Source organism: Lates calcarifer, linkage group LG20, assembly GCF_001640805.2.
Source record: "Lates calcarifer isolate ASB-BC8 linkage group LG20, TLL_Latcal_v3, whole genome shotgun sequence".
Classification (NCBI taxonomy): domain Eukaryota; kingdom Metazoa; phylum Chordata; class Actinopteri; family Centropomidae; genus Lates; species Lates calcarifer.
The window spans coordinates 9326052-9353726 of record NC_066852.1 but is presented as its reverse complement, the minus strand read 5'-3'; the positions used below and the strand labels follow the sequence as shown (position 1 = coordinate 9353726).

At 39.1% G+C, this 27675-nt stretch overlaps 2 protein-coding genes across 3 annotated transcripts; one reads left to right on the top strand and one right to left on the bottom strand.

The window, feature by feature from the left end:
• The first annotated feature begins 744 nt into the window (after nucleotides 1-744).
• Nucleotides 745-12228, top strand: cnih2 (cornichon family AMPA receptor auxiliary protein 2). The gene is made up of 6 exons (XM_018692471.2): nucleotides 745-2512; nucleotides 4743-4811; nucleotides 7973-8020; nucleotides 9795-9907; nucleotides 9985-10128; nucleotides 10235-12228. Exons 1-6 carry the CDS (start codon nucleotides 2432-2434, stop codon nucleotides 10260-10262), a joined length of 483 nt encoding a protein of 160 aa, XP_018547987.1. The 5' UTR covers nucleotides 745-2431; the 3' UTR covers nucleotides 10263-12228.
• Nucleotides 12229-18520: 6292 nt separating this feature from the next.
• On the bottom strand, nucleotides 18521-27488 carry tm7sf2 (transmembrane 7 superfamily member 2). Of its 2 annotated transcripts, none has more exons than XM_018692636.2 (11): nucleotides 27384-27488; nucleotides 26182-26264; nucleotides 25220-25416; nucleotides 24669-24723; nucleotides 24038-24232; nucleotides 23445-23548; nucleotides 21614-21733; nucleotides 21325-21493; nucleotides 21150-21230; nucleotides 20879-21001; nucleotides 18521-19228 (listed from the first exon to the last, which is right to left on the bottom strand). In XM_018692636.2, exons 2-11 carry the CDS (start codon nucleotides 26252-26254, stop codon nucleotides 19068-19070), a joined length of 1278 nt encoding a protein of 425 aa, XP_018548152.1. In that variant the 5' UTR covers nucleotides 26255-26264; nucleotides 27384-27488; the 3' UTR covers nucleotides 18521-19067. The 2 variants fall into 2 exon arrangements, with proteins under 2 accessions (XP_018548152.1, XP_050934478.1); XM_051078521.1 differs by lacking the exon at nucleotides 27384-27488 and adding an exon at nucleotides 27196-27267.
• Between the last annotated feature and the right edge of the window lie 187 nt (nucleotides 27489-27675).

The following is a 27675-nucleotide window of genomic DNA, read 5'->3' as shown; positions in this document are numbered from 1 at the left end:
AATTATAAAAAATATGGTAACAATATCAACTTTTATGTATCTATTAGTGTTAAATAACCAGTTTATAATCCCTTCATATCAACATATTTGCAACCTAACGTTGATCATCTGATGAAGCTGTGAGCACGTCAGACAAAAGAGGTTGGGAACTGCATTACATCATCATATCAACCCCAAATCCTCCATGGTCCTGGTCCAACAGCAGACAGCTATTGAATTACTTTCACAAATATTGTCTGTGTATTTGGTGTTTTTCTGATGCAGTTGATCCTGATGTTGTAATTTGTCAGAACAGTAATGTACAGATCAACATGGAGAGTCAGTGATGATAATATCGGATGCTGTTGATGAAAAATGTGGCAGCAAAGTGCTTCAGATGCCACCGGTGGTTTCTAAATTCTGTTCAATAATAAGCTGAGGTTGGAAAAAAGAGAAGGGACAAGAAGTGAAAGTGAGCTATTTAATGGACCTTGAGTGAATAGCTAATAGAGCAGAGAACGGAAAGAAATGACAGGTAACTGAGAGCGACACCCTCTGAGAAACCGACATAAATTTCATGAAATGACGGATGACTGAAGGCTCTGGAGAGAGGGACTGACGGAGAGAGGGAGAGCGGTGAGGAGAGATGGAGAAAAAGAGAGATACAGACAAAAGGAAAAACATTTGCCGCCTGCCCTGCCCCCTCATCAGTCTCTGGGGGACAAGAGATTATGGAAATGTCTAAACGCCGGAGAGAGGGAGACTGACAGACAGAGAGGAGGGAGAGACCAAGAGAGAGAGGAAGGAGAGAGCAAATAAGAGAGGGAGGGAGACAGAGCAATGCTATTGGTTGACCGTTATAACATCAAGCGTGATAGAAATATTTCTCTCGCAGTCTAAGAAATAGAGGAAGAGAGACAGAGACAGTAGACTCAGGAAACACATTCAGGTCTCAACATCTCTGGAAGAGAAAAAAAAGGAAAATTTAGAAGGAAAGAAAGGAAAATAAGGAGGGGGAGACAATAGAAAGGTGGACTAATTAACTTATGACTCCTGAGGGCTGTGGAGAAATTTTTTTGCTTAAGAACAGGAGTGATTTCAAAATCAGAATGAATGCATCTCAACATGTAGGTGTTCTGCAGGTCTCTGGTTAAATTTTTTTTTAACCTTTCCCAGAATTAACTCGTTTACCCTGCACGTCAGCAAAGACAAATCTAAATGTTTTTTGGAGAAATCTGAGGGATGCGTCTGAGAGAAAGATGCAGAGCAGAGAATTCTGACATGGTGCCGACCCAAATTGACAGAGACGAGGAAAGAGTGGACTGTTCAGTGGCAGACACGTCTCCAACCAGACACAGGTATTCTCTACTCGGTATTAAGATCAGTCCAGATATTGATCCGTGCTAACTGAAACTACCATCAACATCTGATCTTGTATTTCTATGCCCTCCTGGATGTATGATATTGGCATTGTAATGTTAAATGGTCATTTAATTTGTAAGCTAATTTCAATATTTGCTGCCTCACTGATTTTTACTTCTTATTTCACTGCAAAATCAATTTGCTTTGTCAGGAAAAGTGTCTAATGTGCAGAACAACATCCTCAGTAAATGATCAGATTCATGTGGAGGTGAATCGTTTCTCAAAAACTGAGTGATAAAACAAGTATTACACCAAGAGACTGTCTCTGTAAGTAAGAACTCACAGCTGATCTGCAAACTATGGTTGTTTACATACGTGTTAAATATGATTTAGAAGATATGCGTCATTAACAGTGTTCTTGATTTAGAGCAACAGATGAAGTGAAAGCCATACGACAAACTACTGAACTATCACAAGCCATAACCATCTCAGATAATAATCCTTTTTGAAACGCAGTGCTGTGCTTACTATCGACAAGAATCCTGTGCTTCTGTTGTCAAGCGTGTCAGTCGGACACTTTGTGGTTTGCGTTACTGTGAGAGAGAGAGGGAGAGAGAAAGAAGGAAAAAAATGTGTAGGCTTTGTCTAAAGAGAAACTACAGGGAGGAGGAGGAGACAGACATTTTGCCTGTCAGAAACTGAAAAGAGGAGCACCGGGCCAACAACAGACAACTAACTGTGGCTGTGGACAGACGTAAGTGCTTCCTAAATCAAAGCGAGAAAAGGGGTCATCCTGCTGTCAGAGATATAAAGAAGGACAAAGATGCAGCATGAGTGGAAGCAGTGACGCCACAGCTCAAGCTGATTATTGATTGTTACTAAAACTGAGTGCTTTACCTACCTGGACAATACAGACTCAGCTTGCATCAGAGGGGAAAACACAGTAACCTCCACTAAAATAAAGAGGGAGAGTGAGCAATAGCCAGAGAGAGAGAGAGAGAGATAGAGAGAGAGAGGCAGAGAGCAGGGGAGGGAAGTTCCCTTTCTCTCTCTCGACCCACATCTCGTCGTCAGGCTGGCTGGCACAGCCATGGCGTTCACCTTTGCGGCCTTCTGCTACATGCTCACCTTGGTGCTGTGCGCTGCACTCATCTTCTTTGTCATATGGCAGGTGAGTAGCACACACACTGAGTAGCACAGTGCACACACACACACACACACACACATACATACATATACACTGAAACTAAAATGGGCACACGTAGAGCCTGAAAAACGTCCACGCTCCATCCCACACAGGCAGACAAACACATCCACCTACACACAGTTGTACAACACTGACAGGAACACGGCACACACACACACACACACACACACACACACCTCACACCTCACTCAGGTCCTCTGGAGGTAATGACAGGCATAAATGTGGCAGCTGGATCTAAAAGAAAATCACAGTGTAGTTGCTTTTACAGATGACAATCTGACCTCTTAAAAGCCACCAAATGACACTTTGTTCACTTTAATGTCAAACTCCAAACACCAACACTCTGAGGACATTATTAGTTGGATAGTGATTCATTTTTTAGGTTTTTCCACACAGTGACTTTTGGTGACCTGGTTTCTCTGTGGTTTATCTCTAATATAAGTAACTGGACCTCGTCTGACCCTTTGTATACTCAACAAAAAGGCAGATTCCAGCCGGCTCCATCCCTCCACATTAAAGCAAGCCATGATCCCAGAGTACTAACGATAAACAGCTCCTCGAACAAGGTGTTCAGGCTCCAGCAAACTGCACGTAATGAGTTCAGGGAGACGACAAAACACAGGGATCATAAATCTCGCCACCAGACTGTTGTGGATCTGTCTGCCCGCGGCATTTCGAGTGGAATTTGCACAGATGCCGCTGGAGACCAGTGCGCTCCCGTTAGCTGGTTACACAAGTATAGACTCCACAAACACTGAAGCTTTGATCGCTCACCTTTAACATACGATCTATGGAGGCAGGAACAATGTGAAATACAGAACACATCATTATGAATATAAGACTTGAAGTGACTAACGTACCAATTGACTAAGTGGGTGAGACTATGAGTCAGTCAGTGTGTCTGTGTGTGAAAGAGACGGGGAGAAGCGTGCATCTGGCTCAGCACTCGAGCATGTGATTGAAAGGCTTATCGAACTCTGATTTTGCTCCCCACCTGTCTGCCTCCACCAGGAGGGTGCAGCACCCCAATTCTACGTGGCTCTCCACCAATGAGAACGCTCATGCGCTGCTGTAGTAACCATGGTGCCCACTTAGGGGCTCACCATGTCGCCATGGAAACTGCATCTGTTTACAACAGATCTAAGTGTGAAAGAAGACGAGGGAGAGCCGTATGGGGGGGAATTACCATCAGAGCTGTTTCTATTTCGAACAGATAGAAGGGTTTTCTTTTCATATCATCAGTTATTGATAAGTCCAGTCAGATGTTGATGCTCACTTATCTGCAAATAATACCTGCTTTTTTAATTGCTTTTCAATGAGCCGTTAAAGTGAAGCCTGCTGTTTAAAAGCTGAACTGATGATAAGCACAGCAGGTGGCCTTTACACCAAGAATTATTAGTATTCTTATAGAGCAATCAATCAGGGAGCTGGAGAGAAAAATTGTCACTTATACTGGCCTCACAGAGTGTTATCGGTGTGGTGTATCTGGACAATGACAGTCCTCAATTTATCATGTAATTTATGTTTTGCTAAAAAGGCCAAAGAAATAAAATCACACAAGATTTTATAAGGACTTCCAGTAAACCATAATCCTCTTATAAAGCTGACAGAGTGTAGATTTTAAGTCATTCATGTTATTAAATTTAACAACTTTCCCCAGACATGACTTCTGTTGTGCACTTTTAATCCTGACAGAAAAAAAAATGCTAATAGCCATTCAAAATGAGATCCTTTGACAGCCATCTGTGTCTCCATGGATATTCAGCATCTAATGTAACTTTATTATCAGGCTCATTAAATAGAGACTGGTCAAGTTTAGAGGAGATGGAAATCTAGAAATAAGGGTCACATTGAAAACAGCACTGTGACAAACCAGTGAGAGCTCACATACAGTGTGAAGGGGGAAGAATGAGGCTGTGAGTAATTATACATGCACACATTAACCATGTAATCACCATTCAGGCAAAGTGAACAATGTGGCTGCAGCTGTGCAGGATGTAGTGAGCGTGCAGTATCAACCATTCCAGTACAACACTGTTGTAGGCTGAGACCCAAAACAAGGCCATTTCCCCTGAGTGTAGTGTAGTGTTGAAAATCTGCCAGCTATGCCTTTTAATTACAATGTATACACATTACATTACATTCTTAAGGTAACTCAATGAAAACAAACTCATGCATGTCTGTTATTTTTCAGATCATCGCATTTGATGAGCTTCGCACAGACTTCAAAAACCCCATTGATCAGAGCAATCCCACCAGAGCGGTAAGAACCCTGCTGTTTCACTTCTTTCAAGAATGATCAAACCCTTGTAGACGCACACAGAGAAATCCCTTCTTTTCACTTTCAAAAAGAACATTTCAGTGATTTACACAGGGAGACTGAGAACAAATTGAGGGCTTCACTGCAAAAATGTTGCATGTGACCTTAAATTTAGCAGTCAGTATTCCACACATTCAATCAGAGTTCATAAACTCCTCATGTACAGGCAGATTTTATAAAAATAAATCACAGGTTCATGAGAAACCGACAATGTGCTGCCTGTAATCATCGAAAAAGTAAGTATCATTTTATGTAAATGAATGTGCTGTGATTTTGGATTTGGAATGAAACATTTCAAATGTTTTATTCAGCTACATTTATTCTATCCATTAATTTTTCAAAATCAAATATTTGTAATACTTTGAAAACTATTCCTACTAATCCAAGATTCCAGGTAATTGCAACAGTAGCAGCCAGGCAGCATTTGCCTTGAACGCTCATTTGCATGCTGATTGAGGCAATCAACCCTCTAGAAAGACGTCAGCTCGTTGGCTCAATCACTTAACAGGGCTGCTGTTTATACAATGAGATACTGCACTGTCACCACAATAAAAGTGAAGTTACAAGGCTTCACCTCAATGTAACAAGAAGATGAGTTACAGTGAAACATTTAACCCCTGCTCTAAAGTGAAACAATATTAACTTAATAATATTAACTAAAGTCAAGTATTTGTCTTCTCACCCTGCAGTGCTGCTTATATTTAATATGTATACTTTTCTTAGTCTTTTAAAAACATAAAATAACATTATCATGAGTCAATAATCAGTACCATTATTCTTTAGCAAGTTAACAGCAGCTGTGAATGTCTTTTTCACAAGTTAGCTAATGTTCTAGCAGTCATGTGAACCTGCATCTGAACTGCAAAGTGAGAGTGATGAGGAGTGGGAGAGGAAACTGTGAAAACAGACTGTAGGAGTGTGGAGGCATGCCAGCTACGGGGGGTGGACACAATAACCACAACACCTGTAAAATATAATGCAATCAGATACAGCAGCTCTGGCATAAATAATGCTGTGAATGTTCCGCTCAAAGCGGACATGTTATTTTTCCCCCTCAGATGAAGATGGAGAGGCGACATCTCTGACAAAGCAAACATCAGATATTAAACATCATGACAGCACCAGGCTGTTGTTCTGGCTTGCATTAGACTGTACAGGTGTTTTTCAAACTATTACAGTCATTTTGTCGACATGTCAAGCCTGCTCAGAAGTAACACGATCTGTCAGGATGTGATGCTACTGTCTCTTCCAAAATCAATAAACTGCACAAACAGACAGATGACTGACATGGCAGCAGCCTTTGAAAATAAACAGCAGTTATTCTTGGTTTACAAAAAGACCAAAGCATCTTATTGAGGGACAAAATGGAAGAGACTGAACATGTGTTATCAAATCAGGTTTATGTGTGTGGCCATGAATGACAGTTATAGTGTCAGATGGAGACGTATCATCATTGTATGAAACACTGTGATTAGCTGGTTGATAAAAAGTGACTGAAATACAGAATTGTTTCTTCTTGAAAAGGTGAATCACCCAATAAAGAGCAGTGACACTTCTCGCCATGAAACAACACATTACAAAAGTCAAGCTCTTGACATTTCTTTAGATTAGATTAGTAATCAAATTACATACTTGACAACATTCTTTGCCCTGCTTTTGTTGCCCTTTTACTTGTTGTACATATTGTGCAATGCCTCCTCTGTCTTTGATTAATGTCTTCAGTTGTGTTTCTCTGGCTGAAACAATTAAATATTCAGAGTGAATTGGATGACCTGACACAAATTGGGGCACCTCAGGGAGGACCCAGACTGTACAATCTGCAGAACAACAATTTATATGTGCAATAACAAACCATACCGTGAACAGAACAGCAGCTTAGCTGGCAGGTCCAGTGCTGCGCTGCTTAACATTTTAAAGTTCAGAAGGAAGGATGCGGTGCACAAAGCAAGCAAAAAAGTTGAAATTACCAACTGCAAATAAACAGAGCCAGAGTCTGGTTGTAGATCCAGGGCAAAGTCCACTTTCAGGTCACCATGGGAGTTTGAATTTATGGCCACAGATTCATAAAAGGTGCAGTCTGTGGCTCTGGCTAAAGGGAGCGGACATCACAGAGGCCTTAATACTGGAAGCTACCATCCTGTAATTAAGACAGATGCCTCAATATGTCATCTAATGAGTATGAGTCTTTTCTGCTGAGGCTTCATTAAATACACAGGAGACAAAAAACACAGTGGTTTACACAACCCTAGACATACAGCATGCTGCTTATCTTATGTATATTTGTTTCACAAAGTAGATGAGGCAAACAAATGTCTGACTGTTGGCACTTCTGCTTACTCGCTCCTGGTGCAGCCTGGTGATGGAAAGAGATTAATCTAAGCAAATAAACAGCAGCAGAACATCCCATTTCTCTTTGTTAGCTAATCAATGGACACCCAAATAAAACATCACCACAAGGGGCCCCTAGCTGCAGGTAAATGCAGTAGAAGATGGATGACTTTCATTTCTAAAATTGATAATTGAGGCTTCCCTCATGGCTCACTAGAGACTCAAAGTCATTTACAAGACAGAATGCAAAGGGGCTGTGCCAAACATCACTGTCAGTGCTTCAAATGTAGCTGCTCTAGTTTTGTAATGATGAACAGACTCAATCAGTTTCAGTTTCATAACAACACACCATTCATTTTTTGTGCTTAGTGAAATAAAAATGTAAAATAATTCAAGAGTTTAAGATAAAAAATGATGGTTAATCAGCCAATAGTTGTTAGCTGCTAAGTCTAATTTTTCAATGCTTATACTGTGTAATGCTGGTTGAGGTGGAGGGGTATGACATATACAATGGAGATAATCAAATATGTTGTTTAGATACAGATCTTTACCAGATTTTACAATTTATTTTTAAGCAGGAATTTACCTCATCATGCATTTTAGTAACCTGTCACTAAATGTATCAAACTTGGTCAGCTGAAATCCAGATTTTTGCCAAACCTAAAAGCATGTATCATTTCTGCATTGAGATTTATTTTTACTGTGAGACATAGCAAGGAAAAAAGGATGAAAAAATAGGCAGACTGTTAATCACACTTTCTTTATTCCCTCTGCAGAGGGAAAGGATTCTCAACATCGAAAGAATCTGCAACCTGCTTCGCAGAGTGAGTAATAGCTGTTTTTCACCTGCTGCTGGCGGATGACTAAAACAGAGCATAGCTTCAGACAACCATGACCATTTGTCCCTCTAACCATTGTGAGGACCGTGACGCACCCTGATTCATTTCACATGTAGCCCATCCCCACAGCCCACCATCACTGCCCTGCAGAGACACAGCAATGGAGAGCACTGAGTGTTTCTCTTCATATCTCAAGGCTTTCAGGAAGAGAAATCAAGGTCCCTAAATGCTGTCATGCTGTGGCGGCCATTTTGAACAGATGCTGAAAAATGATCAATAGCCTTTTGTACAACAGAAGACTTTAAACAGGCAAAAGTTATTATATCAATAAATAAACAGAACACAATAAGAGATTTAATTTATCAGAGAAGGTTGAATGCTAACTGTTCTACCAGGGACCATTTATTTATGCAGAGTACACTATCATCTTAAAAGGTTTGCTCTGGGTTCATACTGTGAGCTACAGTGTGTTTTTCATCTGTGAGAAGATAAATGTTTTTATGGTTAGATGAACAGTTAGTCAGTTAAAAATGGCTCTCATGGGAATAAAGTCTATTAGGGTCTGGGTAAAAGAAAATTATTACTGGGGGTTTTATGTGTAATTTGCAGATGTTTGCTTCTAACCGACAGTTTGACTCATTGAGTAATTATTTTCCACAGTGGTGCACTGCAAAGAACTTAAGTGCTGCTGGTATATACCCACTCCATCATCTTATAATTGGAGAAGAAATTCGATGGTTCACATTTTCAATATCTTTGCTGTAGTAAATACTATTTCAATAACATTTAAAGGAGCTATTTGTAAATTTTTCTATCACTATATAGCCAATGTTAGCATAAACATATGTTTACTTACCTGTCTAGGAGACACATTGAGAGTTCTGCATCACTTCTTTTCTTCTACTGAAATTAGCAAGTTAGCATGCTAACCAGCTAGCCCTTGCTGGCCTGTCTCATTGTTTTCTGTTTGGGTATCTTTCAGCTCGTTGCTGTGGATTTATGGCCAATAACTTTACTGTTTTTGTTAACTGTCACTGCTCTCATTGTCAACATTTCAGTATATAGATCCACCGTACACTTCCTGCTCAGCACCAAATGACAAATAGACAAAGTTAGCTCGTGAACATGTTGGAGCATTTAGTGGCTAAAGTGCCAGGTATTTCCCTCAGGAGTTGGTGGGGAACAAAAACAAAGCTAAAAGAGAGAATATTAGACTCATAACAACCTGTACAGCTGCATCAGTTATACTACCCACGCTTGTCGCTCTGGCAAAGGAAGGTGACATCTCTATTCTTAACCCCACCTGCAAAACTCTGATTATCTCAGTTGTTTACCCAGTCAGGGAAAAAGCCTCAATGAGTGCAACACCAGATATATTTGAATCACTGATGTAGATGTAGGTAGGGCTTCAGAGGTCTAGAAGCAAGCTAAGTGATCTGAGCAACCTGAACCACCTTGCGAACCAGCTATGTCAAACTACATCAACTTCCACAAACATCTAAAATCCAATCTACATGTGTTGAAACTATATTTGTGCTCGTAACAGCAGCGGGCCATGAGTAACATTAACACCTGCTGTGTGAAAGTGTTTGCCTCGCAGTGTGATTCTGGTTTTGTAGATTGTAGTTATATCACAACATGCAACCCATGAGTGTTTCAGTGTTTTCCGAGGAGTTGCTGCAGTGTGATTACCTAATCACTTCAGTTTCCAAGTAAAATGCAGATCTGTAACTGTGCTTTCTGTGTCTGTTCTGGTTAGCTGGTAGTACCGGAGTACTCCATCCATGGGCTCTTCTGCCTGATGTTCATGTGTGCTGGAGAGTGGGTCACACTTGGCCTAAATATCCCCCTGCTCTTCTACCATCTGTGGAGGTACAGTCCCATAACAGATGTCTGACAAGCCTGTCTGTTGGTCTGGTGGGTGAAGTGAGCCAATCCTCTTTTTTCAGGTTTTTTCACCGGCCAGCTGACGGGTCAGAGGTCATGTATGATCCTGTCAGTGTGATGAATGCTGATATCCTCAACTACTGCCAGAAGGAGTCCTGGTGTAAGCTGGGGTTTTATCTGCTCTCTTTCTTCTATTATCTCTACAGGTGAGTGTAAATTCAATCTTTTCAGATACAGTATACCTTGGAGATTTGTTGTATGAACATCTACCAATTTTCTTTGTTTATTGCCACGGTCTATTTCCTGCTAAAGTATGGTCTACGCCTTGGTGAGCTTCTAACACGCAGGAGATCTTGGAGGGAAAAAAAGGAAATATCTATAAGACACAGCCGGCATAAAGAATGGGGACGTCAACTCTTCCTCTCTCCATGTATCCTTCCCATCACTGGCTTGTGTTTTCAACAGTCTAACCTTTGGACAAAACAAGAAGACCAATCTGAGTGATAATGTGAATGTAAAGGTGTTGCCTACACTCAAGGCTGGACACAGTTTTAAAGAATGGAAATGAAACAGAAAGAGGATGCTTTATGTTGCCTTTGACCCATTATATGATTTAACAATATGAAGGGCTGGAGTTTTCCCATGCTGCTCTTACTGATCCAGTCGCTCAACTCACTGTGAATCTCCAAACATTTAGGGGCTGGAAAATCAAATAATACGTCTGTATTCTCTGAGTTTGAAAATTCACTCAAAGCAGGATTGTTTTGGTTTCATTCATGTATTTAAGATGATAGACACCTCGGATATAAAACAATTGCTTTGATTGTGTTACAAGTACATAGAACTGTAAAAAACAGGTTAAATTGTGCAGGAGAACTTTAAAGCACTGTAAGAAATGCAGAAGGCCTCACAGGGAAATAACAGATCAGTTTGTGCACACACACTTTTAACCAGGATGAAGATAAAACATAGACCAACACAACATTTCCCTGATGCCAGCCTCTGCCAAAAGTCTAATTTCACACTGTAACTAAAACAAGAAGGAATTAATCATAAGTTTGACTTCAAGTTTGAGTCAATGCTTGTAATGTGCATTCAAAATAAGTATGTCCATTGCTGTAAGGACATATTTTATGCTACATTCTAGGTTCATGCTTTCCAGAGAGCTTTATGCTCAGACATATAATGCCAAAAGTTAATATCTGAAAAACATTGTGCCAAATTTAGAAAAGTCAATTAAGAGAAGTGAAAAGAAAAATGATGAGGCTAGAAAGTGCCTGCAGTGTCTTCATCATGTTGAGGCACTGTCAGGCCTTGTCTTTATTTTCACTTTTTCTAACACACATTTGATTTTGGTGCAATGTTTTTTTTTACTTGAAAAATAGAAAAAAACTTAGTTCTGTTGTACATTTTTATTTGTGTGTGCAGGGAGCGCCTTATTCCTATTTCCAGTGTAGTTTACTCTTAGTCATCTGCATCTATACTACAGTCATTTTTAGCACAGCAACTTTTCTCTGATATGAGGTAGAATAGAGAAATCTCATGTACAAAAAGCAATTAAAAACAGCAAACTAGCAATGTAATATGATTCATGAGACATATCGACGCAGTGTCATTCAGTGTATGTAATAACAGTGAGTGGGGCACAAGTGACAGATGAGACAATAATGACTCCATGACAATGTCCCGGTTATTTAAGAAGTGTAAAGACAGTGAAGTCATCTCAATACGTCTACAATCATATATCACAGTTTCAAGGGGCCGACATAAGACATTAATGTTGCCGATGATCAAGATTTGTAAACAGCAAAGCCTTTCCTCAGCTGGTGCTGCCTTTGCTATCATGTGTTCGTAAGTTTGATCTGTTTGTAGATAAGTGGATGGTTCATGTGTGATTTTAACATCAGTAGAAAAACAGAAATTCTGGAGCCTGTGAACAAACTATGATGTTTGTCATTAGCCGGCCACGTGTTGTCAGTGGTGGTGATGACATGTCTGGTGCATAAACTGTGGGACTCACATCTATTGAAGTAGTTTATAATTATGTCAAAGGATTTACAACTAAAATTCACACAACCACTGACTTTCAGGACTTTTATTATTCATAAATGGGAAAAGTTTTTATTATTTTCTAAATAATTTCACAGTACATGTTGTGTGTGTGCAATGTATGAAACTACATTTTCATTGGAAACATATATAGATATGGATATTAATTAGATGCCAATAACAGTGTAAAGGATAATGTTGAAATGGTTCTATATTTTAGTTATTCTCAACAAATCTCATTAAAAGAGTGAAACTAACATATTAGTGCATCTGACAATATTTCCACTGCCTTTCTACTACTTCCCCACATAGTCTGTGGCACTGTAAATCTTTAAAAACAGGTCTGAAATATATTGTCTCATTTTTAAAATAACATCCTGAAACCCCTGGGCACTGTGGTTTTTAGCAAATGTTCCTCCAATAGGAGTAAATGGTGCATTTCTTGGGAACTATTTTGAGCAGTGGAGTAATACATATTTTCCACACCATTTTTTATTGCAGCAGGACAGTGAATGTGGGACTGACTTAAAAAACTACAGTGCTCAAGTTCATTTTAATGAATTAACATGTCACCCAGCACAATACTGTGGCTCATTGATGTGCTTTTAATAGTTTTTGGACAACAATAAACTTTGGCACAGAGTAAGAATCTATATTAGCCTTTTGCTACACAGGCAATAGTAGGATCAATGCAGGGTTGGTTTTAGTCTTTTCATCAAATCCGTTGACAGTAAGAAAAATGTTGAATATCTGCAGACTTATCCTTTGAATAAGAGTTTAATTCCCAGATAGACTCAATAGCTGAATGGTTTGGCTGCATGCCACATGGGCACAAATGTCCTGAGCAGTAAGTCCCCACTTTGATTCACATCCAAAACTGGACCTTTTACTGCATGTTATTCCTTTACTCTCCGACCCCTCATTTCATGTCTGTCTCCACTCACTATCATGAAAAGACAGAAAAATAATATGAATTTTTAAAAAGCATTTAAATATAAAACTAACTGTGATGCATTGACTTTTTAGATTATCCAAATTCATCTTTATTCACTGATTCATAAGGTACATTTCTTATTCTTTACACTTCATTAAGTTTCTTTAGTTTTATGTAATAGCATTTTTAAATTTAACAAACATTTTGTTGTTAAATCACAGCTGCTAAAGTGGTCATTCAAACTATTTCCATATGTGACAGAACCATCTTGATTGCTACAGAAATTAAACTCTACTAGTTTGGGAAACTCTTTGGTTGAGCTTTACCACACACACACACCTCTTGAGTCAATCACAATCCATTTCATATTCACTAATGAAAGCTTAGGGGGACCAACTCAAACTGGTTGCATGATTTGAATTTCAAACAATCTGCAACATTTACTTGACTGAAGCAATTTTAATAGTCTGTCAGTGTTCATGAGGACCAAGTACATGTTGTGCCAACTGATGTTCCCATGAAAGTAATCACAGGACACTGAGACCTCAAAACTCTGCCAACAATGTGAGTGTGTTGAGTCTGGACAATCACTATTAAAGCACAGGAACACGAGGAAAGGAGGAGAAACACAGCTCGGTTGAATGTCATTATGTAGTTGCTCTAAACAAAGCATTTTAGAAAATTGTATTTAAGTATATCTATTTGTATCTGTCTTTTATACATTTATCATCAACGTACGCTACAGTAAATTTGGTGGATTACTTTATATTTATTAGGTTACACTATGATGTACAGTGATTCACATGCCGTATTCTAATAAAACAATAATGCCAAAATGATTATCTCCAAGTTTCTTATTTCCTGTCTGCTGAGGGTTAATATTTTGCCCATCTGTGTTTTGCAGACATGATGCTCTGCCAACACCAGAGATATACTAGAGGAGAAAAATGTAACTCTGCAGATGATGAGGGGAATTCATAAGAGAGGACACTGAGTGGTGCATTAGACATGCCACACACTGAAAGCTGTCGAAAAACAGCTGCATTTAGAAGTAGTTTCAGAGACATTCAGGCGACCTCTTAAAAGGCACCAAAATAACTGAATTCCATGAAAATGCCTCAGTGATGTGAAAATGGCTCCTACTGAAGAGGCAGCAAAGAAAAGATGATAGATTTTCATTAATGTCTCTACCTCCAGAATACTAACATTTCAAATTATGGGGCACTAGATGCCTGTGAGATTGTATAACAAAACTAAGCTGACAGAGTTCATCTCTACTGTGAGAAATCACTGATGGAAATGTCATTGCAGCTGCAATACATTTACATTTTTTGACAGTCTTATGCTCAGCAACATTTTTCCCCTCTGATTTAAAAAAAAAAAAGAAGAGCAGAAAATGCTGAGTACATCTCTGAACCGGCTCAGAGACTCATTTGTAGGGTGTGTAAGGTTTGCCAGGTTATCACTTGTCTAAATAATGATTCAGACAGAAAACAGAGCAACAATGAGGATTCAAGCTGGCGTTTTCCCTCTGTTTGAAAAGGACATATCATTCCCTGCTGTCACCATGGAAACTAAATTGTATTAGAGATTCCTGTTGACTCACTCTGAGCCTCTCACTCAAAACAGAAAAATCCAATTCAAGTTGGTGTACAAGCCTGGCAGCTCTTCTCTTCTGCACAATAGGTGTTTTTGTGTGTGTGTGTGCTTTGTTTTGTTTTTTTTCTGGTACATCCAGTACATATATAACAGTTTCATTTATGTAGTCATGACAACGACAACCCCAGTGCTCCTATACATGACACCTGCTTGTGCCAGGATACAGGCACACGCACACACACATACACGCAATCGCTCGCTCACTCACAGCACATACATCTGTTTCTCGTTCTGTCTCATCCCACGGTTCACACTGTTTCACACTCATCATCGCGGGCTCTTCCTTTTTCAGCACCCTCCACCACGATAATTGTCTCAACTCCTTTCCCCTCTCTCCTACGTCTGTGCTCTCAGAGAGATGTTGCCATGGAAACTGGCTACAACTGATGGGACTGAAACGTCACGATTGGCATACACAATTGGCAAGTGCACGCATGCGTGGAGGTGCATGCGGGCACGCACACACACACACAAACACACACACACAGGTACACACATTTTGCTCATTCATTATTATGCAAGGCACTCTGAGTTGTTGCTTATTATTATGGCTGTACAGACATGCATATAGAGGAAAACCATAAGGACAAATATTAAGGTCTTGTACTGGATAAGTAAACTTGTGACCTGTGAGTTTCATGTTAAGTTTTACTGGCAGAAGACCACAGCAGTGACAATGAGGCTGGAGACACTGAGACATGATAGCACAACAAGCAAAACAGAACTGTTTCATTTTAAAGAGAAAATAAGTAGTTCCTTTTTGGCCTGTTTGGTCTGCACTCTAACATTCCTGCCAAACACTGAATGAATAATAGTTTTTTGCACAGAACCTCACGTGGCAATTTTCAGCTTAAGATTGGGAGAGGAAAAATGGAAATCATCACCTTATTCATAAATCAACACTAGTCGTTAAATCAATTTTGTCCCATTATTTTAGAGGTGGGTTATTTCCATTTTGTCATTACAAAATGAAGATATTGTGTTTGATTTTTATTTATTTTTTTTCATCTGAAAAAGGAGCAGATGTGCTTTCTTAACAGTAGCTGTTTCCAAGAATGTGTCAAACCTGTTCACACTCATGTTTTTATTTGGACTGTGGATCGTCTGTCCAGACAGAGACTTGAGTGTGACTCACTCTGACTGTCAGCTGCTGTCTCATTTACAAAAATATCCATCGCCTTCATTTGTAACTAAGTTCATTTTCAATCAATGGTTTAATTTATTTTTAAAAAAAGAGAGTGACATTTCATCAGTTGTGTGCAATTTGGTTTATAAACAAATCTGACCCTCAAAATATGTTTTTGCTAAACTGAAAAGTAAATCGGGGTTGTTATCAATGAACTGTGGTGAGGGGGAAAAAAACATTTGCCTGTCACTATGCTGGTGCTTTTGTGAGACAGGTGTAATAGGGGAAAATGAAGGCTGTTGATATATAGTCAAATGCTTTTTTTTAATAGAAAGAGCATTTTTCAGTTTTAATGGTCCTTTTAATGAGACAGGTCTGCTCAAAATTAATTGTAAGATTAAATTTTAAGATCAAATCACAGTATATTTTTTTATGAATGAAGCCCTGAGGCTTTTATATCTGAAGTTTCTGCTGCTCTCCTTTCGCTCTTGGTGATGATCTTGACAGTGTCTAATTTTACTCCTGATGATAGGGTATTTAGACAGTAGCGGACAGATGGAGCCTGCTGCATGGTCAGAAATTCAGAGTTTTGTTTTTTGTCCAAATTTCTCGTCTTCACTAAAAATAGATGAAGATCAGCGCTCTCTGTTTTGATCAAAGAAGTACTCAGATGCTTGACTTAAGTCAAAGTACCAGTACAGGAATGTAAAAGTACTCCGTGACAAGTAAAAGTCCTGCACTCAAAATCATGCTTTATCAACAGTACAGAAGTTTTGTCAACAAACTGCTCTTAAAAATATCAACGCATTCTGCAGATAAGAGCTCCTTGTGACTGACGTATTATCAGACCATTACAGATGCACATGTAAAGCAATATTTTATGGCTGTAGTTGCCCAATGTGGAAATGACAACTTTATTTGTAGTTACTCAAGTGGTTACCAACCTAAGGATCATGGCCTCCCTAAAGGGTCACAAGATAAATCTGACAGGTCGTGAGACGGGGCAGACAAGAAAATATTAAGTTCAAAAATTAAAAAAAAAATATTTAGAAAGTTCCAAATTATAAAAAGGACATTTCAAAAACTACACTGAAGCCTTTAGCCACTGAATAAAGAACACACATTCAGACAAAATGGGAAATAGAGGGTAATTTAGTAATCATACAAGACAAATGGTCTCTCAGTATTGGTGAGACTAGCTGGAAGATCATTATATGTTATTCTCTAGCTCTCCCCAAAAGAAATCTCATTCAAATCAGACTGACTGCTGCTGCACTTGTGGGAACAGAGATGCAAATCCTTTTCACATGTTATGGAGTTGTCCCTTTGTGTCACCATTTTGGAATAAAATTCACAACATCCCGACTCTGGGTAAACAAAACAGTTTGGAGTTTTGAGCTGATGTACTCGGTTAAAATGGAGAAACTTGAATGGAAGAAGGAGGCTAAATATTTGTTGAGAATACCATTGATGACTAGTAAGAAATCCCTGATTAAGAGATGGATTAAAAATACCTTGATGCATGGATTGATGCAGAATATGAATAGAGAATTACTTTTAACTTGAGAACCCAGAAAGATACAGTGGATTTGTTTAGAAATGCATAACTACTACTGTAAATGAGTAAATGAAGCCAAGTTTAGAGGATGCGTCACATGTCAAAACAGTTGGAAACCACTGATTCAATCTTTACAAATTCTTTGATAATTTAGAATCCTAAAGGAAATACTGACCTCAAGACAATAATTATAAAATGATAATAAAACATACACACAGTAAATATTCACACATCTACATAAAACCTAAGAAGTTTATGTTTTAATTCAGCATGAATCCAGTCACCAGCCATGCCATTATACAAGCACATTCCTAATTAGCACTTAGCTTATGAAAAACAACACAAAATAGCTTGAGCACTGTGTAGGCGAGGCCAGAGGCCAACTCCACTGTAAATGGGCTTAAAAGGTGAAAAACGAAGGTGTGCATCTCCAGGGAGCTCTGTCATCAATATGCACACACTTCACTGCATGTGAGAGAGGTATAATTTGCAGTATAAATGCAGGGTGATTCATAATTGAAAAGGCCATATAAGATGTACATTAATTTTAGACAAATCTGTACTGCCTGTTAGTAGAATCAGGGTGTAAATCTGTCCTCCAGCATTAAAATGCATTCAGTCTATTATGGAGTGTTTATGTCTTGGTAAGCAACTATTCAAAAAAAACTTTCCTCAAGGTGACGCATCCCGTCCATTAACAATAAAATCACCTGTCACCTCACCTCCACTGTGACTCAACCTGCTGGGAAGCACAAACTTCAAGAAAGAACGCAGCTTTAATGCTGATTGAGGCCATTTTTCAGGAGCCTCTGACTGCATCTGCTCGCACCAATACACCCCCTGAACTTTTTGTTCCGTCAGAGTAATTTGGAGCAGAACATATTCAAAGCTGAAGTCTGACAGGTGTTAAAAAAGCCCAGAGGCTTGGTGAACATCTGCTATTAATGCCTGTATGCTGGAAAGAGAATCCATTTAAACAGGATGATGATAACAGGTTGGAAAAGGTTATTAAAAAGTAACCCAGCTATTAGCTGATACCTTTACAGGCTAATAGCTGCTCTGGTCTTTCAGCTGTCTGTCATACTTGCAAAGGTGCAGATTCAAATCTTCATACAATGGAAAAATGCAGTTTTCCACATAGAGTATATAATGTAAAGTAATGATATTAGAGCTCCCCCATATTAAGACAATATTATTTTGTCTTTCCCACAATGCTCAGGGAGGCGCAAATAACTGCCTGTCCAATAAGAGCAATGAAGATGCATGATAAAGTGCGGTTTTATATTTATTTATTTTAAATGTATTTCACAGGTAACAATACACTTGAACAAAAAACCATGGTAAAAGGATGTGACCCAGCCTTTTTGGATGTAAAAAAATGCACTGATATTTACTACTGTGGTTCAGTTTTTCAGTTAATGTTTTCTCATAAAATGTAAAAAGAGTAAAATAATAATGTTTTTAATTGTTTTTCCCCGGACTGCTTGAGCCGTAGAAACAGAACAAGAGACATGTTGTGCTGCAGACTGATTTTACCTATACCTATTATATAACAGATTGCTCTGAGGTTTCAAAGTCAAAATGCAGGGAATTAGAAGTAGCGATCCATCATTTTGTAACTGGACCGTAGCCTTTCAAATGAAGGCTGATTAAAACTGTGAGCTCCCTGCAGATTCCCAGTAGCAGCACCGCTTATTAACTTGTGGTCCATTTAAAGGAGAATGGATTTACATCTCAAGTTATTGCTGGGTTTTGTGTGGATTTCAAGAGTCATGAGGATACTGGGTGACAGTTTTGGTCCTGTTCTGCCCGTCTGCTTTCAGTATATATAAGGGAAGATCCTGTAGGGGACACGACGACAGTAGGTGTCCCATGCTAGTCCGTATTTGGCCCTGCACTGTCTCTCATCACGGGCCTCTCGGTGAATCAGCAACACGGTGAAATATATGACATAGAAGTAAGGCAGCAGATGTGAGAATCCTACAGAAAAGAGAAGCATACATCGTAAGCTGGAAGAAACCAGTATAAATTATTTAAAAAAACACAACATAATATCAAAGAAAATTATAAAATATTTATGATTCACTGATTGACACAATGATCATCAAAACAATAGGAAACTAACACCTTCTTTTACTACTGACATCAGTGAATTTGATCTGAATAGCATCAAACAAACTGTAATCAGGAGTACATCCTCCTCTGTAAACAGCTGTACTTTTTCTAATTTCAGTCTGTATCATACAAAAGCAGCTCAGTGAATACCAGGTTGATTAAGCTGTGAACGTTCTAAGTGTTTATTCATCTCAGTGGCCATTTTTTGAGTCCGCACTTTAGAGTGTTTCTGAGCAAACATCAAACATCGTCTTTCATGCAGTGTTTCTGCAGTCAGGGTTTATATGTGACCACTGTCCCTTTTTAGCCAGTGCAGCTTTCATCTGTCTTTCTTTGAGTGCATAATTTAGCAGTTTGTGACTTCTGCTGCAGCAATCAAGGCAGAAACAGCTGTACATCTCAATTACAAAGGCAGCTACACAAGTGAGTCACACAAAATTGAATACCAATGAGCACTATGTGTCAGCTGTAACAAAAGTCTGACAGTCGCCATTTTAGGAAGTTTTCAAGAGAACATAAGGCAGTTTACAGAGGAACAAAGACAGATTGTTGCTGCCTTTATTTCTTTCTGCATCAGTATTAAAAACAGTATAATTACGCTGCGAGGACAGGAAGGAAATCTGAAAAAAAATTCACAAAGGCTGGGGCAGGGTTTCAAACAATACTTTTTTGATACAACCACTACGTCTCTGAGTAATGGAATATGAATAGTGAATAGTTTTGGTATTGGTACAAAAACTCAGTGATGATATAGGTACTATTATTGAAATATTATGTAAAACTGCAAAGATCAAGACTTTAAAGGGGCTAGTTGTAAGTGTGGTTCCTTGCTGGTGGTGACGGTCACCTGACGGTCATAACACGCCCTCTGAGCAGCGCTACTTCTTCAGGGTAGTCTGGATGCTACAGTGAGTTGCTATTGTAAAGTGGCGGGCCGGGGCTGGCTGGTTAGCATGCTAACTTTAGTAAGAGAAAAGAAATGATGGAACTAGAGGCAAAACATTGCTGTTGCTTTGAACTGCAGGAGACGGCCTGTGATGAGTATGCTGTTAATGTTAATGTTAGCCATGTAACAATAGCAAAACTTACATATAGCTGCTTTAAACTGACTATTTAGAGGAATCAACATATCTGACACTCAATACAAACTGAACATTATGAGCTTTACCAGGTTTTCCTGGTATTTACTGCAGGGCTACAGCAGCTCATTGTTTGTTGTTTCTATTATTTTGTCCACTGACTCTACAGATAGAGAGTAGTGCGCATAAAAGAGTTAGAATGAAGTGATGTTTCAGGCAAATGTGTTTCAGATCATGTAATTAAAAACAGCAGAAATTCTATCTATGCTGAGAAGAGAAATTATGAGAAATATTACTGAATATGATTAACACTCAGCCTGACGTTGACCTTGTCTATGACCTCATCCACATTTTCTATAAAACTCTCCAGGCTTCCGTTACATCCATGTGGCTTGCATGCAAAATGAGCCTTGTGGTGGTTTTCAAGCTGTCTTACCACATGGAAGGGACCACGCCAGGGCCATGAGGAGGTCACCGAGGTAATTGGGATGACGAACGAGTCCCCACCAACCGGACACCAGCAGCCGCTTCCCTGTTGCTGTGGCGATGGTTTCCAGTCCTGAACAGAGAATGGAGATATTTCTGGGTAAAATTTGCAAATCACCTCAGAGGAAATGCATTTAATCTCTTGTTAATATGCACAACATGACTTGAGATACATTACTAGAAATAAAATGTGAGGGAGAAAATTAGGGAAAATAACTGACTTGCAACACTTGGATGTGTAGGGTCTCGTCTGAACTGGTTCTTCTGGGAGTTGGATTTTCTGAAAATATAATATCCAATACCTGATGGCAAGAAGAAAAATGTTAACATCACCATAGTCAACCATGGAAAACAACATTTTCCAGCCTTATGGAAAAGGAGCTGACATGTGATTACCATTCAGTGCTATTATGACTGCGGCTCCAAATGAACTTAGGGTCTGTGGGTGCACAACCAGGAAGGCTGCCTGCAGGCCATATGTGAAGGGAACCCAAGCCAGGTCTCCAAAGACCAACATGAAGCCGAAACCATCATGCACAATGTCCATGGTGGTCAGAACAGCCTCCTGTTATAACACAATGAAGCGTGAGATTCAGTCAAAGTCAAGGCTAAAAATCTCTGAAGCTGTCTTTTGGTGTCCTAATCTTTAAATCAGAATTGAGGTACAACACTGCTGACCCCTCACCTCGTTCCACAGGGCGTCCGCCACATACAGCAGCTGGAAACTGTTGACCAGTATCATGGCGAGGGAGGGGGAACCTCGAAGCTCCACCTCTTTCATCAGCATGCCAAGGTTTATAACCACCTGAGAGGAAGTGAATATTGATCATCACCTTTTTTCATGATTAATCAGTTTGTTCCCTAAAAAGTCAGAAAATAGTGAAATTACATGTTGACATATTCAAATGTCTTGATTTGTCTGAGCAACAGCCCATAACCCAAAGGGATTCAGTGTACTATCATAGAAACCATCAAATAATCACATGACTACAATTAGAAACTGTTCGCCAACATACCTGCCTATCAAATTTCTGTCAATCGACTAATCAAATAAGTGACCAATCACTGCAGCTCTAATGATCACCTGTGACTTTTTTTTCCCCTGCAAAGTAACACATGATCAAAACCCAACTGCTGAAGCTGCAGTATTTTCCTGAGACCAGGACCCTTCAGTGGCTGCATTCAGTCCACAAACACATTTTTTAATATGTATAGGTTTTTCAAATGAAGATTACTTTCTAATGCATCCCTGACTTCAGGACAGAGTGCTGGAAGCTGGAATCATCAAAACACTGACCTTACTGCACGTCATGAATATCTCAGAAATACTATCAGCAGGATTGGCTGTGGTGTAGATGGAGGGATGATCATGTTTGTGTCACTGCATTATGAAGTATTGTTTTCATTGTGGGTGAAAGAAGAAAACAAGCCGTTCTGTCTGAGTTTTCCAGAACATCATACAGTAATATCACTCATTCATTAACACCTGAATAGATGATGAGTAAACCCACTACACTATAAATATTTCAAGAGCTTTCAAGAACAGGTCTGTAACTCAAGCTGCGCTCTTGAACATGAAGTTGATTTATATACGAGACCCTGTTTGGATATATTAATCATAATTTTCATGTGTTCCATTTAATTATTTGGGGCTCTTCAAAACCTCTCATTTGTTCATTATTTAAGACATTAGCAGCAATTGTAAGATTTTGGATGTTAAAAGTAAATAGTTTTAACATGCAACAGGAAATAAAAATCTCCCACACACTGTCTGTAGCCAGTTGGTGGAAGCTTTTTCTGTCCTCTCCTACGCACATGGCTTTAAAACATTCAGATGTGCAAAGGTTTGACTGTTTACACTGTAAATACAAAGAAACTTGAAAAAATACTTGAAATAAAGGCTACACCAACATAACTGTGTTTTTGTGACCAGTGAAAATAAGGAGAGCCTTGCTGTAATTCTTGTTGTGATTCTTAAATGTAAATCTCAGTGGAGAAAATCTATATTTTGTCTGATTTGGTCTGATGACTCAGACACAGATGATGATGTGCACCCCTGTCCTAAAACAAATCTCTCACTGTGTCAGGTCATCAGGGAGAAAAGTTTCTGATTCTGACTGTGTCAAGCTCACATACTGCAAACTATAATGGACCATCAGAGGAGAGCAACATTGCCACCTGTTGGTCAAATTGGGTTCTCAAAACAGAGACCCTTGAGGGTTAATTAATGTTTAAGTAAGTATATATCTTAATTATTAAGAAGTACAAATGAAGTAAAGATTACAAAAATATTTCATTTTGAGCAGTTAACTCCAAATGTCACAGTGGATTTAGATGTATCAGCTTTGTAAAAACACAGAGTAGTTTTTTTTTACTGCAAATAAAGAAAAAGCAAATTGCAGTCTCTTGATTTAATCATGTCACATTTTTTCTGTTTTTTGTTTTGCATCAGAGGAAATTCATTAATTTTACCTGACACATGTATCAGTGTTTAGATTTTCAACTGATCAACTCACCCAGCCAATCAGACCCGGTCTGAGCTCACAGAAATATTTAAGGTCAAAGTTTCCAATCCGAGGATTTAACTCCCGTCCGATGAAAAAGTCATACAGAGGATTTCCTAAAAACAAAACAGAGGGTTGAATGTTTAAAACACAAGCAGGTATAATGTTCGCCATGTTCACCACCGTTTGTTTAGCATCTGATCATGCAAACATTTGTGAATTAGACCCACACAGTACACCTGCGGCAGATGAAAATGTTATTAGTTTTGAAGAAACTGATCATTAAACAAAGACTGCTGCTAGCATGGCCAAAAATGCTACATAAACATTATGTTATCATCCATCTCTTTAGCCACCGACTTAATTTGTTTTGCTTTCTCCATCCTACATTCAGTGTGAATCATACATCTATGTGCCTATTTTACATGTTAAATAATTTCATGTCAACTGAATCACAAAGACGGATTTTTTTGATTTAGTTTGATAGCAAAATCCTCCAGCAAACCATAAAACAGGCCCACAGATACACAGTACATCACCAGTAGCTGTTTTTAAACAGTGCTTTAGGGTGGACTCTTCCTTTAATGATGAAGCTCATCTCTCACCTGTGTTGCCCCCCAAAGCAAGAGCATGGGAGGGAGCCCAAAAGGAGCGGATGTAGAGGTAGATGGAGAGCAGGAAAGACACTGCTATTGCACACACTGCCAGGGGCAACAGCAGCTCAAACAGATACCAGAGAGGAGCGCCCAGCCCCAGCAGAAGCATCAGTAACACACCGCTGATGCACAGGCCATGAAAACCTGGAGAGAGAAACAAACAAAACTAAATGTTGTAGCCTGGGGGAGAGATAAGCAGACTGAAAGAGGCTGGTATTAAAAAAACTTCAGATTGTGTAACTTCAGTAAACTTTAGCTCAAGGTCAGACCAGGCAGAGAGTGTAGAGGTGAAACTAAACAGAGAAATGTGGCTTTTTATTCTTCCTTAAAATAAAATGTAACAGCAGCTGAATTTTACTACAGCGAAGCTTTACAAATGTGAACAAGGTAATTGAACTTTAAAGCATTACAGCGGTATAAAACATGTCATACTTAAGTTATGACTAAGAGATTTAAAACCGCTCCTTTAACACATACAGATTAAGTTCTAAAAAAAACATATTGTGCATTATCAATAATAATTTTAATAATTTTACTGATCAATAAAAGTCTACTGTCATCTCCCCAAACCCAACCATACCATTTATAGGATACTTGAGGCGCGTTCCATCCCGCAGCACTAATCCCTCAGACACCTGCAGGCAAATATACTCAGTTTAACTCTGTACACATTGAAACACAAACTATACCCTGCATCCTGCATATATATTAAGTCAAGGTCAGTCAAAGCAAATAAGAATTCTCTACTGGGGATCAATAAAGTGTATTCTACTATTTGGGTCAAAGGTCAACAAATCAAAATTGTGCAATTCATATGCAGCTTTGTGTTTATATGTATACTGCATGCCATCGTGTCAAAGCAAATATAACAATGTCTTCAAAGCAGCAGATTGAAGAGGAGCTTGGGAAATGAAGGCACACTGGCACTCTTGGAATAATCCATGATATTGATTACATGATATGATCATATTGTCACAATTTCAATAGTAGTTGACAAAAAACATTATTTCGGTTATTGGTATTAATTATCACCCTACAGTGTGCCATCAAAAATCAGTGTTGGTCATATCGAAGCCACAGCTAGTTTTAATGTAATCTTAACCTTGAACCGGGCTGATGAACGTGTCATACCTTTCCTAACGGCATCAAATAGAGGAGGGCATGTAAAGCAATCCATCCCAGCAGAAGCACTGGGGCCAGAGGGTCCCACAGCTGGTCAGTGGAGGGGAGGGGAGGAGGCCACTGGAGAACAGAGGCCTCAGGGGATCGACTCACACAGATCAGGAACAGCACAGTCAACGGAAGAAAGATGGGAATGCATATGGCACCTGGCACACGGATACAGATTAAAGTGAGATGACAGGCTGGCTGTGTGTTTAGACAACCTGGCTGACAATGCAGAGCAGCAGGTAGAGGCACTGAAGATGTTAAAAAGAAGTCAAACAGCATCACATGGAAAACTGAATAATGGAGCACATCAGACCAGTTAGACTATCTACTGTATCAGATGAATATTGCAAACATATGCTAACCATGAATAATTGAAGCATCATACAAGTGTATAGTGGTAAAACAATTAGATTAGCTGTCTGGCTGTCTGTAAAACTTCTGTCAGATGTGAAGTGTGTGGAGAACTTAACTGTCAAAGCAAAACATGATTTCACTTTAAAAACAACTGGAAAGCAAATTGGATGTGATGCTCAGTACAAGGATCGCAGCAGGAAACAAAGCACAGTCACTGTACTCACACACACACACACACACACACATACACACACACACACACACACACACACACACACACACACACACACACACACACACACACACATATAAGCTAATTTCATCTCATGTCTACATTGACAAATCTGATGTGGGTGTTTGTTATGATTCTCAATTAGAGATGTAATGACGACTCCTGCGCTGATGGAGTTCATGCTGAGAATCTTATCATTTTTATTGTGGCAGCAGTTTTATGATCTACCAAACATGCATCACCTTTACACATTACATGACACACTACATGACAGATAGGGAATTAACATAAATGCTCTTCTGTATGTTAGCTTTTATCATGGATTTCTGTGACTTACCCAGAGTTCCTCCAAATTCCCTCTCCGTGTCATGTGAGGCTCTGTGTTTGGGTGCTTGACTGTTTGGTCTCATTATTGGTCTCCTGTGAAAATATTGAGACAAATATATTTAAGTCAAAATGAAGACATATGAGGAACAAATAAATACCAGTAATTTTAATTAGATGGTAATGATGATTGGTAAAAAAAAAATTGAAATGTAAAAGTAAAAGAGCAACAGAGCCTTTTGATGATGATGAGCTGTTATCCTCAGTATAATCAGCCATAAAACGTATTGCAATCAACCCCTGAGTCTTATAGATTAACACCCAGTGTTTCTCTTTAAACAGGCCATAAAGGGTTTCAGCCTAACCTCTGACCTCAGCACAGTGTAAGCCTCTTTGTTCCACATTTACTTAACAACTACAGTTAACAGTAACTTTTCTTTAATGAAAATGTATAATCATCTTTGATAATATGATGAATTATTATAGGTTAAAGGTCATGCACAGGTATTTAAAACAGTAAAACTGTACAGGTTATAAACAGTAGCTTCACTCAGTCAGCTCTATTAAAATGCTGCTTACACTTAAACACATCCATGATAATAATCCACTAATGCCACAATTAAAAAAAATTTGGAAAGGGCTTTTACCTTTGACATTTGGTACATTTGCTTTTGATACTTTTACTTTTTTTTTGGGAGAATTTAGAAAACAGGACTTATACTTGTAGAGTGTTTTTACATGATGGTATTTCTGCCTTTGTTCAGTAAAAATTTGAGTACCAGTTTTTAAAAGGAGACTTGTATATTCTCTCAGTCTTCTGTCTGATGCAGACATTTCAAACAGTGGATATCTCTGAAAGCAGCTCAGAGAAGCTCAGAGATTGAATGGGAAAGCCAAAATGTCTCTGCCTTCAAATACATTACGGAAATTCTAAACATAGAACAACCAAAAAATTAATCAGGCCATTCTTCACACTGAAATTGGCTGTTAGTTTGTATAATAGTGTTGTAGTGCTGTCATAAATCACCGAGACAAAGTTCAGGTCAAACCGCTGTTAGTTCCTGTGTCCATGCACTGACATTTCTGTTAGGAAACCTTCACCTTTACCTGGCCATGCGGAAATGATCTGAACGCGGGAGAAACAAGGGCTTTGCAGTAAAATACAGTGCATGTAAAGACTGTTTGTGTTGTAATTCAGTAAGTATAGTGTCTTACCGGTGTATGACATGGAGGTGCAGACGGGACTGTAGGCAGTACTGTCGCCTACCTCTTGCGCATCCATCCAGTAGCCTGCAGATGGAAACGCCCCCGACCCATGTTTTCCAGCACGAAATTGTCTCTCAGCCAATCAGATCCCTCCTCGGTCATCAGAAGAGGGTGGAGAGAAGAGGCTTTAGCCAATCAATTGAGATCGTCAGGTGGTGACAGTCAGCAGTATACTACGTTGTAGAATAGCTGGCACTTTTTGAGAAATACACCTGAATTTCATTGTTATCTTGACATTTTG